Source organism: Canis lupus, chromosome 9, assembly GCF_011100685.1.
Source record: "Canis lupus familiaris isolate Mischka breed German Shepherd chromosome 9, alternate assembly UU_Cfam_GSD_1.0, whole genome shotgun sequence".
Classification (NCBI taxonomy): Eukaryota; Metazoa; Chordata; class Mammalia; order Carnivora; family Canidae; genus Canis; species Canis lupus.
Window position 1 is genome coordinate 15,051,642 of NC_049230.1, and position 14,586 is coordinate 15,066,227.

Sequence of the window (14,586 nt, forward strand, 5' to 3'; positions counted from 1 at the left end):
AGAAATGAACTGATATGGAAGTGTGTGTCACTCTGATTAGGCCCAAAGAAGTTATGGCTCTTCCATAAATGATGGGAATCCATCCCTGGAAGTCTGTAAGATTTTCTATGCCTTTGTCTGTCCAAAGGGGCGGTTGCAATACTATCTCCTCCTCAGTCTAAAGCTGCTGTTCCTTGGGTGTTACAGGCATTATAAGAAAAAGGGGTCTGTCGTCAAGTAAGTTAAGGCAACATGGTATGAAAATTTTGCTTGTTTCTGCAGGACTTTGGTAGGATAATCCACAGTCTTGCTCTGAGAGCAGAATCTAGAACTGAGTCTTTCCCAAACATTTATTGAACCCCTCCCTTAAAGACACAGCTTGGGAGATCAGTGTTGTATAGGACATAGTTTGGGAGTGTTGACCTGGTGACATTTCTTCAACTCCACCATGTGTCTTTGCGTTGCTCTATGAGTGAGGCAACAGCCAGGAAAGGCTTTATAGTACATTCTTCTAGTGGCTGAGACTGTGGCCATTTAAAGGCTCCACATCAAGGATGCGATCAGAGAAAGGTGGGACTCATTTGGGAAGCCTTCAGGGAAGTGGTCAAGTCAAGCCTTGAAGGAGATGCAGTAGGCAAAGGCTTGAGGGGATTGGAGAGTGACTACTCTTACCTTCCTGCCGGTCAGGGTTGAAGACGATCGTGGGGGCGCTGATCCAGTCGGTGAAAAAGCTGTCAGACGTGATGATCCTCACCGTCTTCTGCCTGAGTGTCTTTGCCTTGGTGGGGCTGCAGCTCTTCATGGGAAACCTCCGGCAGAAATGCGTGCGCTGGCCCCCACCCTTCAATGACACCAACACCACGTGGTACGGCAATGACACATGGTATGGCAACGACACGTGGTACGGCAACGACACGTGGTACGGCAACGACACATGGAACAGCCATGAGAGCTGGGCCAGCAACTACACCTTTGACTGGGACGCCTACATCAATGACGAAGGTAAGAACACAGGCTGGGGAGGCCGGTGGGATCTGTCCCAGCCCCAAGGACAGCCCCTTGTGAGATAAGTAGCAGGGGGGCACTTAAGCTTAAATCCATCCCTTGCCAGCTTGGGGAACCTCTGACAAGTCACTTGGTCTCCCTAACCCTCAGAACCCTCACCTCTAAAACTGAGGCAACAATGCCTTCCGCAAAGGGTGAGTGTGACAGTGACTGCCCCGTGGTTCTGAAAACCCTCCAGCTTTTGCTATGAAAAGCAGCAGCCCATAGTGCCCATTCCCCTAACCTTCACACTCCCTATTTTCCTCCATAACACGGCATGCTGGCACCCTGGCAGGGCCACCACCCCTGAACCCACACACTCACCTATTCACATGCCATCCTTCCCAGGGTCACACGCACAAGCCGCACATGCTCACACGGCCACGGTTAGTCCACACAAGGCCTTCTGGCAAATTAGAAAAAGGTACTCCTTCAGCCTGGCCCCTGGATTCCAGTCCCCCCTCCCCAAGTCAGGGGGCCCTGCGCAGGTGTGTGGTGGCCATATGCATGCACACACGCACTATCCGACCATCTGTGCCCCTGCTGCATCCTGATGGCCCATCCACACATGGGGGGCACTGAGCTGACACGACTTGCCGCTGAGCTCCCTGTAGTGTATCTACCCAGAGACCTTAATGGAGGGGCAAGGGCAGCCAGAGAGCCTCCATCTGGTGCATGTGGTCCACACAGACGTGCCCATGGGCGTGCGATGGGTGCATGTGTCCACAGTGTCTCCACGTGAGTGATATGTTTCCTTTGTGGCCTCTGACTCCCAAAGGGAACTTCTATTTCCTGGAGGGTGCCAATGACGCCCTGCTTTGTGGGAACAGCAGCGATGCTGGGTGAGTGATACAAGGGAGTGGGAAAAGGTGGCCCAGAGGTTTCAGAAGATGGGAGTGGATTAGGGACAAGAAAGTGGGGGCCAGTGGGAATGTAAGGAACACCCATGTGAATGGAACATTTCCCTGTTTGGGGGACACAGACAGGACTATAGGATTTTTCCTCGGGATCCCCCATCTGTCCCTCGGCTGGAGTTCTCTTCCCTCACTAACACCAGCACCCCATTTTATCCCCAGGCACTGCCCCGAGGGTTATGAGTGTATCAAGGCTGGACGGAACCCCAACTATGGCTATACCAGCTATGATACATTCAGCTGGGCCTTCCTGGCTCTCTTCCGCCTCATGACCCAGGACTACTGGGAGAACCTCTTTCAGCTGGTACTACTGCCCCCACTCTGCTTCGCAGCCCCACAACTACCTCCCTCCAGCCCACAGCCTCCTCAGGGCATGGCAGGACCAAGGCCACTTCTTCCCTGTAGATGGCTTTTTGGAGCCCTCTGACACTGGGGACCTGCCCACATCTGAGCCACAGCCTCTCTTCCTTCACCCCCTTTGCCATAAGCACTGAGATCTGGGCCTGGCACAGACCCCCAGGCCTCACAGTAACCAGTAGGGTAGCTTAGAAATTCAACTCTGCCCCTACACAATTATTTAGCTTCTACTATTTGCATGGTAGGCAGGTTGAGTCTGGAGCAGCCGTGCCTTCTGGTCCCTGGTAATGTTTCTAACACTGAAGATACTCATGAGAATAATAATAATGGCCACTATTATTTGTTGAGCTCTTATTAGATTCCAGGCACTGTAGCAGCTGTAGGATTCATGTTGACCCCAAAGCCCTGTTCACCAATTTTTTTTTTTTTTAATCCTGGCTCTCTGATCTTAAGATGTCTGTCTCAGGTCCTCAGGGCTCTCTGAGCCAGGAGACCAGGAAAGTCTGGGCCCCAGGTGCATATTCTGAATGTGGCTTAGCCTGCCAAGGATGGCCATACCCTGCCTCAAGGTCCTCAAATCACCAGGCTCTGTGAGCGACCCTCCCTGTTTACCTATCTGGGCAATGGGTATGTGGAGAGGGATGGTGGGTGAGAGCAGGCAGGGTGCCCTGTGATGCTCCCTCTCTTTCTCCCCCTACTCTCAGACCCTTCGAGCAGCTGGCAAGACCTACATGATCTTCTTTGTGGTCATCATTTTCCTGGGCTCCTTCTACCTCATTAACCTGATCCTGGCGGTGGTGGCCATGGCGTATGCAGAGCAGAATGAGGCCACACTGGCTGAGGATCAGGAGAAAGAAGAAGAGTTTCAGCAGATGCTGGAGAAATTCAAAAAGCAGCAGGAGGAGCTGGAGAAGGTGTGGACTCAGGGAGAGGAGGTTGAGGATCCAGGAATCTCCCTGGCCCTCAGCCTGGCCTCTCCTGCACAGGCTGAGGGTGAAGGAGAGGCATGGGCTAGGGGCTGCAAGGCAGGGTGAGCTTAAGGCCCCAGGCTGGAGGTTTTGGTGGGATGGGAAGCAATAGAAAGAACATTCTGCAGCTCTGTGCCTCAATTTCCCTATAAACAATAAAGAATCTGGGGTAGTTAAATCTGAAGTAACCTTCCAGCTCAAATATCTATGGTCTTGGGATTCTTTCTGGGCAGGATATGGGCCTAGGGAGAAGTGAATCCTGTTGAGGCCCCCAGGGTGCAGCTGCCCATTTCCTCACCACCTGAATAGAGGGTCAGTCAAGGCTTCCAAGAATGGGAGGTCTTCAGGGATGGTCTCCAACTTTGGTCCCTACCCTGGTCAATCTCATCACCACCAAAGTCACCCCCACAACCTGCACCGAGCTCAGCACAGGACAAGAAGAGGGGCCCCCTCATAAAGAGAGACCCCTGTTAGTCCATCCACTGGGCTCTGAGATGGACTCTGTGCCTATCACCCATGCTGACCCACAGGCCAAGGCCGCCCAGGCTCTGGAAGGCGGGGAGGCAGATGGGGACCCAGCCCACGGCAAAGATTGCAATGGCAGCCTAGACACATCGCTGGGTGAGAAGGGGCCTCCAAGACAGAGCTGCAGTGCAGACAGTGGTATCTCAGATGCTATGGAAGGTAAGTGCTTGACAGCCCTATAGGCATGCCATCCTACGTGTCCTGACAGTCGGGCCACTTGGGCTCCTGGGGGTGGGGGTGGGGCTGGCTGGGCCCAGCATTGGAAGGACAGTAACTTAATATAGGTATCGAAGAAATGTCCATGATAAATATAGTCCTGGTGTAGCCTGGCCCAGTTCTGGATACAAGGCCAGGCTGCTGTGGGAACTGGGGGCTTCTGGAAGGGCTTCAGGGGCTACCAAGGTAATGGGGAAGGACAGGATAATATTAACCAAGAAAGCTCATTGTTTTGGAAACTGGAAATCCTGCTCCTCAAATGTCTTCTGGGCAGAAGTTAAAGGTCAAAGGTCAAACTCTGCCCAGGTAGTCACAGATTCCCCCAAATCCGCATACTGCTCTACCATGTCAGGGAGAACAGGATAAGGTAACAAGGACAGGGTGGATAGACACAAACAAGGATGGATGGATGGATGGATGGATGGATGGATGGATGGATGGATGGATGAGTGGGTGGGTGGATGGATGGATGGATGGATGGATGGATAGATGGATGGATGGATGGGTAGATGGGTGGATGAATGAATAGATGTATGGATGGGCTGAAAGATTAATGAATGGAAGAGACATGGTGTATGGATGGAGGGGAGAAAGAGGGGAGGGAAAAAGGAGGAGGGAGAAAGGAGGGGAAGGAGGAATAAAGGAAATCTGACATGGAAGAGATCTGGTCCCCTTCCCAGGTCCCCCTCCCCTTCCTGGTGCCAGGAAGGACTTGGAGAACCTAGAGGACTTTGCAGATCTCTGGAGGGCACCTTCTCACCCAAACTTGTAGGACAGGCATCCAGGTGTCTGTGCCCTGCCAAAGAATGCCCCAGAGGGTGTTCAGTGTTACTGGCTGAGGAGGTCACTCAACACTGCCCTAGCCAGGACCATTGCGAGTTTTGGGTGTCAGACACTGTTTCCAACACCTGCAGTGATTTGGGGGTCAGCAGCTTGAGGATGGAGCTGTTAGTATCAGACTAGAATCTGAAGCCTTTGAGAGATCCAATTAGCTCATTTGCTGGAGTGTCCCAATCATGCACTCAAACCCAGGTCTCCATGTGACTTCCCCGACTCTTTCCTCATCTATGTCATGGGGGCATTATTAATATTTCTTATAAATTTCCAATGGAAGGGAGAGCCCTCAGGGGGATCCTCAGTCTGCTCTGAGTAGCACTGGCCAGCAGAAGTGGAATGGGACTCAACCTTCTGCAGTGGCCTCCCACCTCTCCCTGGGAACCCTCAGAGATCAGATGTCTCCCCAGCCAGCCAGGATCACAGCCCTAGACCATGGGCAGGGGGTGGGAGTCACTGAGGGGTGGGTTCTGTAAGGTATGCCAAGAAGGCCCAGCCTGAGGTGGAACATTAGAAGGGGCTTCAGGTAGGGCTGGGGGTTTAAGGAAGGGAGCATGAGTGGGCAGGGTTTGGGCCATGTGGGCGGGGCTTCCGGGGACAGGTCTTCAGGGTGTCCCAGGGAGAGGGGACCTTGAAGTCAGCCTGGCTGAGGGGATAGGTTTGAGATGTGGAGTTCAAGGGCCAGGCCTGGAAGGTGGGGAAGGGAAGGAGGACCCTGGGGGTGAGGGTCCTCATCAGGTGTGTTTCTACCCTACTCCCAGAGCTGGAAGAGGCCCACCAGAAGTGCCCACCGTGGTGGTACAAATGCGCCCACAAAGTGCTCATATGGAACTGCTGCACCCCCTGGATGAAGTTCAAGAACATCATCCACTTGATTGTCATGGACCCCTTTGTGGACCTGGGCATCACCATCTGCATTGTGCTCAACACCCTCTTCATGGCCATGGAGCACTACCCCATGACAGAGCACTTTGATAACGTGCTGACCGTGGGCAACCTGGTAGGGAGGGGACATGGAAAGGTGTCATTCCCAGGCAGGACAGGAGAGGGGCCACAGGGCCCCATGGGGCCATCTGGACTGTGTGGCTATATAGGGCATTCTTGGGGGGCATATGGGGACAAGCTGGGCTTATTCTCCCCACATACGGGGGGCATGAGTTAAGATACAAGGGAGGTACATGGGGTGATCCATGAGATGTGGAATTGAAGTTTTAGGGTATTTGGAGGCAGAGAGAGTAGGGATAAGGTGCTGGACATTTTAAGATCAGGCCCTATGGTCTGGGGTCCAGGCCATGCCCTGGAGGCAGAAGTGGGGGAGTCGGGTGATAGGTATCCCCTTTCAAAGGTTGTTATGGGCCTAAGAGGGATGGAAGGACCTGAAAATGGGGGCATACAGCTTTGGGCCCCCAGGCCCAAGAGGCCCCCCTGGGGCATGGTCCCCCAACCCAGCCCCCTGCCCACTACCATTTCTCCAGCATGGCCAGGCCAGCTCCCCTCGGGCCTTTCCTGCCTGGCTATTGTTGACACACACTGATCCGCCTGCTTATCCCTGCCCATTAGGAGCATTATCACCTCATTCCCAGCGCCCGTGGAGGCTGACAAAGGGAAAAAGCCGCCTTAACCTCCAGCCCTACCCCGCCCTTTCCAAGTCCCTTAGAACTTTTTCCAGATGGCCAATGGGCAAGGTGTTCCCCTCACCCTGAGGATGAGGAGAGCCCAAGGAAAATAAGATTTGGGGGCCTGCAGCAGTGTGAGGACTTTGTGGGTGACATGGGCATCAGAGCCTGGACTCCCAGCCTGTGAGGCAGGCACTTCTATCCCATGGAGATGTCTGAAGCAGCCATGCCAGACCAGGCTAGAGGTGGCAAGGGTGTGCTCTGGACTCACAGTGCAGCTGCTGGGGTGTGCGTGATGGGCCCAGCCTGCCACCTGCCCAGCCCTGCCCACCCCTTGCCCGCACTATACTACTGTCTGGCCACCTGCTATGGCCAGGGACAGCTCCTGGGCGGGGTTCAGCATGTGCCCAGGCAGGCTGTGGACCAGGGCAGCTGGTGCCCGGCAGGAGGGGGGCTGTGCCCAGGGAGCTTTCAGAGGCTAGGCAGCCCTTACACCCCTGCACCAGGTTCATGGAGGGCAGCTCAGGTCTTCTCATGGATCCCTGATCTTGCCCCCTTTTGGCTCCTACCCTAGACTTCTGAGTCCATCAAGATTTGCTGAGTTCTGGGACTCTTGCTAATCAGGGTAGAGCAGGTAGGGCATAGAGACAGAAAGACTGAATTAAGCACCCCAAGACCTGGAGTTGAAGCCTGACTCATTCCCACATGGGTGGCGTGAGACAGCACTTGCCGCTTAGCTCCCTGAGTCTCAGTGTCCTCATGTCTGGGGCAAGTGACAATCACTTGCAACTCCATAAAAATTGGCGTCCCAGTGAGGTCTGAATGTGAACTACCAAGTGGTGCCTGAGTGCTAAATATTATGATTGGGGTGAGGCCCCAAGAACTGAAGTGACTGGCTCATGATCACAAGCCCAGAAGCAGATGGGTTCAGGTCTCTCTCAGGGTGGTACCCACTCTGCCCTGTGGCTTAGCCGTTCCACTCTTCACTCACACACGCACACGTGTGGGCTGTGGGGACCACTGCCTGTCCCCACTCAGGCCTCCAGACCCCTCCCCTCAGGCCCTGCTGGCTCTGCCAGAAGGTGGGAGTCAGTGGGGAGACTCCCAAGGCCCTGTGCTCCCTGAGGCTCTGTGACGTGGACCGCACCCCATCCCGCAGGTCTTCACTGGCATCTTCACGGCAGAGATGGTACTGAAGCTCATCGCCATGGACCCCTACGAGTACTTCCAGCAGGGCTGGAACATCTTCGACAGTATCATTGTCACCCTTAGCCTGGTGGAACTGGGCCTGGCCAACGTGCAAGGGCTGTCCGTGCTCCGCTCCTTCCGACTGGTGCGTGAGACCCCAGGACCACGCTGAGGCTGGGAGGAGTGGGGGGGACGCAGGAAGATGGGAAGAGTGAGCCCCAAGAAGCCACTTGTGTGTGCCACCCTGCCTCTCAGAACCTTTCTTACTGGAAATGGGGAGAAAGAGAGCCCACCCCTCCCCTTATCACATAGGGTTGCCAGGGACCAAAATGAAAACCCGGGGAGCTGACATTTGGGCTTGACTCCTTGGTGACCTTGGGTGACAGAGACCATATTGCAGACCTGAAGGCTGGGACTCATTAGAGGTGGAATTGGGAATCTGATTTAGTATCCTTTCCACCATCCCATGGGAGCACTTTTATATATTTTTAACTTTATTATGGGACCTGTCATTCATCCACAAACCTATAAAGTATAATGAACTTTTGTGTACCTTTCACCCACTCTGATGGCCATCAACATTCTATAGTCCTTATTCTATCTGTCCCCCACTTTTTATTTATTTATTTATTTAGTTTTTAAGATTTTATGTATTTATTCATGAGAGACAAACAGAGAGGCAGAGACACAGGCAGAGGGAGAACCAGGCTCCCTGTGGGGAGCCTGATGTGGGACTCAATCCTGGGACTCCAGGATCACGTCCTCAACTGCTGAGCCACCCAGGCGGTCCCTGTCCCCCACTTTTTATGGGGGGTGGGGAATACATCAAAGTAAATCCTGACATTATGTCACTTATAAACACTTCAGTACGAATCTTTAAGAGAAGACTCTTTGTTTTGAACACATAAAGTGGATGAGGTGGTCGGATAGGAGTTTTCCCATTTAACAGAGAGGCAGACTTTGGCTCAGATCACTCGTGAGGCAGGGATTTGAATTGTTCTAGAGAAGTCTTTCTCCTAAGGATGAGTCTTCCCCAGGTTGGGCCTAGGTGTGGGGAGGTGGCAACCTGGGCCTCATCCCCCCCTGCCCTCCCCCTGCCCGGCAGCTGCGGGTCTTCAAGTTAGCAAAGTCTTGGCCGACGCTGAACATGCTCATCAAGATCATCGGCAACTCGGTGGGCGCTCTGGGCAACCTGACGCTGGTGCTGGCCATCATTGTGTTCATCTTCGCCGTCGTGGGCATGCAGCTGTTCGGCAAGAGCTACAAGGAGTGTGTGTGCAAGATCGCGGCCGACTGCAGCCTGCCCCGCTGGCACATGAACGACTTCTTCCACTCCTTCCTCATCGTCTTCCGCATCCTGTGCGGGGAGTGGATCGAGACCATGTGGGACTGCATGGAGGTGGCCGGCCAGGCCATGTGCCTCACTGTCTTCCTCATGGTCATGGTCATCGGCAACCTAGTGGTGAGTTGGGTTGGATGGCTGGCTCCTCGCTCCCTCCCCCTCCCGACCCAGGAAACCCAAGCATATGCAACATGTCCCCCTCAATTATTTCCTTTCAACTGGGCTTCAGGGGCCTTTACCGTGTGGGTGAACTGTATGAAATCACTAATAAGGCAATTTTATATGGTTTAACCCAGTGACTCTCCAATTGTAACCAGCTTCAGAATCAACTCTGACATTCCCAGCCCCACACCCACAGAGTCTGATTCAGCAGCTTGGGGCCAGGGCCTGGGAATATGCATTTTTAATAGGCACTGCTGTCTCTGGCCCAGAGCTGACACTGAGTATAGTACTGTTGAAACCTAGTGTTTGGGGCAAAGTAATGTGCTAACTAGAGCCGGACAGGCCCACGCTCCAGGCCCAGCTCTGTTGTCATCTGTGTACCCTTGAACAAGTTACTGTTCTCTGGTCAGCCGGGTTCTCTAACTTCACGCAGAAGAAAAACGGTGGGCACCTCACAGGGCTGCTGAGAGGCTTGCCTGGGACTGTGCTGAAAGGTGCCACGCAGGGTGGCACCAGAACTCCTGGGCCTCCTGTCCCCCTGCCCCCCTCCTCAGATCCTGGAATTAGTGTCCAGGAGCTGCAGGGGGACCAATGAGGAGCAGAGGCACTCAGGCCGTGGTCGCGCTGACTAGCATTTCTGTGGTTGGCCCAGGGTGGCGTGTCTCCACATCCTGATGCCCACAACTCCTCCCCTGATTAGGGTGGGCAGCACCCCTGCCAGGAGTGCTGTGCCCAGATGCCCCTTGTAGTGGCCTACGCAGCCCTGAGCCACAAGGAGGGGGGACAGACGCCACACGTCGCCACATTCTGCAAAGGCCGGTGGAATCCTTGGGCTGCTGGGTCAGCGCTTCTCAGATATCGCTGAGCTCCGGCTGGGGGCAGGAGCCGACCGGCGGGGAGGGGTGTCACCTCCACTGAGGAAGGGACCGTGGGATGAGGTCCTGAGTCCCCAGGAACAGCTAGGCAGGAGACCCCCGGCCAACTGTCCTTGGGAGAGGGCTTGGGGAGTAGGGGGAGAACGAGAAGATGCCCCAGCAGAACTTTGGGGTGGCATCAGGGTGGGTACCTGGCTCTGAGTAGAAGTTTGTAAAGCTAAGTTTAAGGGCCCAGCATGACTCAAAGGGTCTGTGGTGGCTTATCTGTCTGTATGTGTGTAGACTCAAAACACTGCAAGCCCTCGCTTTGCTACTTACTGACCGGGAAAACTTGAGAAGTTATTTAACCTGTTTCTGGCCTCAATTCTTCCCATACGGGAAATGGGGATGATAATGGTGGTGACCCACTTCCCCTTGTGGTCTGAACGCTCAGCAAAGCACTTGGTCTACAAGGCCTGGGGCGTAGGGTTGGGGGAGTGGTGGTTCAGGTACCTGCCATTGATGTCACCCCCCACCCCACACCCCAGGACTGGGCTCCTGCCATATGCCGGTCCCTGTGCAAAGAGCTTTACATGCATTATCCCCAATGCTCTCCACAACCCTGGGAGGTAGGGAACATTGGCACCGTGCTCCCGGGAGCCACTGCCCGGAACCACACAGCTAGCGTGAGACTGAGCCTAGACTAGAACCTGGCGCTGTGTCATGCCAGTAACGGCATCAGTAATAGCAGCCGTGGTAAGAATGACAGTGTCAACATGGGCAGTAACGATGGTGACAGCTGACCTCTATGTGCATTTGTCCAGCATTCAGAGCACTTTCTGTGTATTTATCTCTTAATGCTCACCGCCGCCCCGTGGGGACGTGCTGTTCCATCTCTGTTTTGTAGATGAGGAAGCAAAGGCTCAGGGAGAGAAGCTAGTAACCTGCACAGGATTTGAACCCAAGCAGTCTGGCCCCAGGTTCTGGAACCCCCTGCACTTACACTGCCTCTGAGTGCATGTCACACACACACACACACACACACACACACACACACACTAATGAGCACACATACACACACACCACCGATACTCTTTCCCAGCCTAGCTCTGCCCTCTCTCACTTTGCTCAGAGGGACTGGAGCAGCCCGGGGAGGTGACACTGTCAGCTCCTTCGGCACTGTCCCCACCCCAGCTCAGGCCTCTGCCAGAAGGCACAGAGGCAACCTGCCAGGGAGTGGGGGGCCCCATGTCCCCCGCATCCTGGCACGGGAGGACTTCCTCTGGCCTACTGTGAAGAAGAGGAAATGATGAGGTCCTAGGTAACCCACCCTTCAGAGCCCCTGGGGGAACATGATGTTCATCCCCCTTCCCTGCAGCCCTCCTCCCCACGCCTTGCCTGGGGCAGCTATTTCTGTCCCAGGCAGGAGCCGTGTGCAAACCCGGCTGACCCAGAGAGCAGCTAATTCCCATCTCAGATGTGTTTCTGGCAACTGGATGCCTCCCCCCGACAAAGGGAAAGAAAGACCAATAGCTTTGGTTGGGGGCAAAGGCAGAAAAGTAGCTGGGGGGTATAGAGATGGGGAGGAATTGGCCCAGCACCTTCTCCCCGTGTGTGTGTGTGTGTGTGTGTATATATATATATATACATATATATATACACTCACTTTGAAGACACTGTGCTAACATGATAGTTAAGGCAATGATAAAAAGACCTTGGAGGACCCTGGTGAAAGCCAGGCAGTGAGAGGCACATGGAGAAGTTGGTCCAGGGTGGACATTCCACAGGCGCCCCTACTCCTTCATGTCCACTCATACACCTAGCCCTGTCCCAAGGCCCCTAGAGTAAGACCCGGCCCTGCCTCTGGCTGACAGGAGCCAGGACTGCGCCCCCCACTGCTCTAGCTCTGCTTCACCTTCCTCCTCATTCCCTGGGGGAGGGGGGGATAGACTGTGGAAGGTAGAGCCATCACATTGCACAACCTCTGGGGCTGCCATTCACACTGTAGTCTAAATGAATGATGTCCTCTAAAGTTGTACCATGACTGGAAACCTGGATTCTAGTCCTGATCATTCTGTATGTCATAGAGGACATCATTCCACCTCTCTGAGACTCAGTTTCCTTATTAATAAAATGCCAAGCTGGCCTCAGAGTTAATCATACTTTTCCCTGTACCTTGTACCTTCTGTCATTGCACACATAACAGCCAACATGTTTTGAGTGCCTACCGTGTGCTCTGCTCATATTGATTTTTTAATCCTCACAACAATACAAGGAGGTGGGTACTGGAATCCTCCCCATTATACACACAAGGAAACTGAGGCACAGAGCAGTGATAGGATTTGCCTCAGGACACGTTGCTAGTAAACTGGGCTTCAAGGCCTAGCAGCATGGTTCCAAAGCCTGTGCACCCCAGTCTCCATTGCCATGCAAACCCACTGCATTGTATCTGTTTGATCAAATGTCTCTACTAGGTTGGAGCTCCCTTACATCACAGCGGGAGAGGCTCAGTAAATGTCTGTCCCTGGAAAATAAAGCTGGAGACTAGAGGGGTGGACCAGTAGCCTCTTGAGGCTTTCAGTAGGAAAATGGGAAGAAAATGAAGTGGAGCAGGGAATCCCAAGGAGAGAAAAGTGGTGAACAGCAGGAGGCCAAATGCCCTTCCCAGAGCAATAGGGCACATGCATCTGAGTACCGGGGAGCACAGGCTCCATTAATGGACAGGAAAAGAAGGCTCAGCAGATTCAAGGTCCCAGTAAGTTCTGGAAACTCAGAGACGTGAGCCCTGTTCTTTGTTCTGTCTTCCCCAGCAGTGGAGGTGGGGGACAGAGTCCTGGAAGGAATCCCTGTCTCCCAGTGGGCAGCCCTAAGGTCTTGCAGAGTCCTATCGTGCGCCTAAGCCTCAGTTTCCTTTTCTGCAAAGCAGGGGTGATGGTAACATTCCTCGCCTCCCCAGGCAGTTGTGAGGATCCCATTAAGTGATTTCCTCTTCCGTGCCGCACATGCAGCAGGTCTGCTTAGAGGCCTGAGGCCCCTTGTGCTGGCAGAAGGTGGCACCCTGGGTGGGGGTGGGGGGGTGTCCTGAGGCTGGGCTGAGTTTCCTCCCGACCCCTGCTGCCCAGGTCCTGAACCTCTTCCTGGCACTGCTGTTGAGCTCCTTCAGCGCCGACAGCCTGGCCGCCTCGGACGAGGACGGCGAGATGAACAACCTGCAGATCGCCATCGGGCGCATCAAGTGGGGCATTGGCTTTGCCAAAGCCTTTCTCCTGGGACTGCTGCATGGCAAGATCCTGAGCCCCAAGGAAATCATGCTCACCCTCGGGGGGCCCGGGGAGGCCGAGGAGGCCCGGGAGGCTGGGGAGGCCGGGGAGAGTACCCCAGGGGACGAGAAGAAGGAGCCACCGCCCGAGGAGGACGACAAGGACCTGAAGAAGGATAATGACATCCTGAACCACGTGGGCCTGGTTGATGGCTCTCCCCCTAGCATCGAGCTGGACCACCTCAACTTTATCAACAACCCCTACCTGACCATTCACGTGCCCATTGCCTCCGAGGAGTCCGACCTGGAGATACCCACAGAGGAGGAGACTGACACTTTCTCAGAGCCCGAGGATGGCAAGGTGAGCTTGAGGGGGCTGGGGAGAGGGGTCAGATAGACCTGGCTTCAAATCTTTGCATGACCCTAGACAAGTCACAAATCCTGAGCCTCAGTGTCTCCATCTGTAAAATGGGGCAATGGCACCTACCTCAGGGCATAGCAAGGAACATTATGTGAGAGGCTGTGCATAAGCACCTGCAGTGCTGTGCATGTGACTGTCCATTATTCCCATGGGCCCAGCCTGTCCTTCCCTAGTGTCCCCTCACTTTGGCTCTGCACCTCCAACGTGGACACCAGCAGGTGGTGCTCTTGGACAGGTTGTTCCTACCTGTGGTACCTTAGCTCCAGGGTTGGGACCCAAGAGTCCTCTCCAATCCCCCTCTGGGCTTGAAGTCCCTCCCATTATCCCACTGGGCTGGTCCACACCTCCCAGTGCAGGCCAAAGTGCTGGGTCTGGGCTGAGGATCCCAAGGGGTGGAGAGGGCTGGGGGGCCAATTGGATTGGGTACAAGGAGAGCAGAGAGCTGGGCAGTCTCAGTAGTAGCCATGACCTACTCACCCAGAAGATGCCCCCCTCCTCCTGCCCCTTCCCTGCAAGAGTGACAGAGGGGCTGGTAGTCACCCCAGGAGCTCCCCAGGGGAACTGACTGTAAGCCCCAAAGCCCATCCTCCAGCTCTGGCAAGGGAGGGACCAGCACAGCCGCCCCCCCACCCCGTCCCCCTGCACCTCATCAGCCCTGGGCCTGGCTGGGCACTGGAGTCCGAAAGAACTTTGCCCTGAAAGCTCTTGACTCCTTATTCCCCCCAGATATGTGTCACGCTGACTTACAGGGGGCTGAGTGCCTGCCAAGCTATAAATACCCAGGGAAATGTGGCACCAACCTCGGTATGATGAGCGGGTGTGGGGGAGGACTGGACAGCACCCAGGGCCAGGACTCTGGGGCTCTCAGGGGGGCAAACAGGACTCCAAGGGTGACTGTGGGAGTTGG

At 54.7% G+C, this 14,586-nt stretch overlaps 1 protein-coding gene across 7 annotated transcripts in view; it reads left to right on the forward strand.

Annotated features, from left to right (window-relative positions):
- The window catches only part of SCN4A (sodium voltage-gated channel alpha subunit 4), a 44,465-nt gene that overhangs the window by 18,680 nt on the left and 11,199 nt on the right, over positions 1-14,586 (forward strand). For all 7 annotated transcript variants that reach the window (XM_038546882.1, XM_038546883.1, XM_038546884.1 and 4 more), the window contains 9 exons: positions 667-981; positions 1,802-1,865; positions 2,100-2,241; positions 2,999-3,208; positions 3,793-3,946; positions 5,599-5,837; positions 7,613-7,786; positions 8,747-9,103; positions 13,122-13,619. In XM_038546882.1, coding sequence (XP_038402810.1) covers positions 667-981; positions 1,802-1,865; positions 2,100-2,241; positions 2,999-3,208; positions 3,793-3,946; positions 5,599-5,837; positions 7,613-7,786; positions 8,747-9,103; positions 13,122-13,619 — 2,153 coding nt within the window. The remainder of the gene's footprint in view (positions 1-666; positions 982-1,801; positions 1,866-2,099; positions 2,242-2,998; positions 3,209-3,792; positions 3,947-5,598; positions 5,838-7,612; positions 7,787-8,746; positions 9,104-13,121; positions 13,620-14,586) is intronic.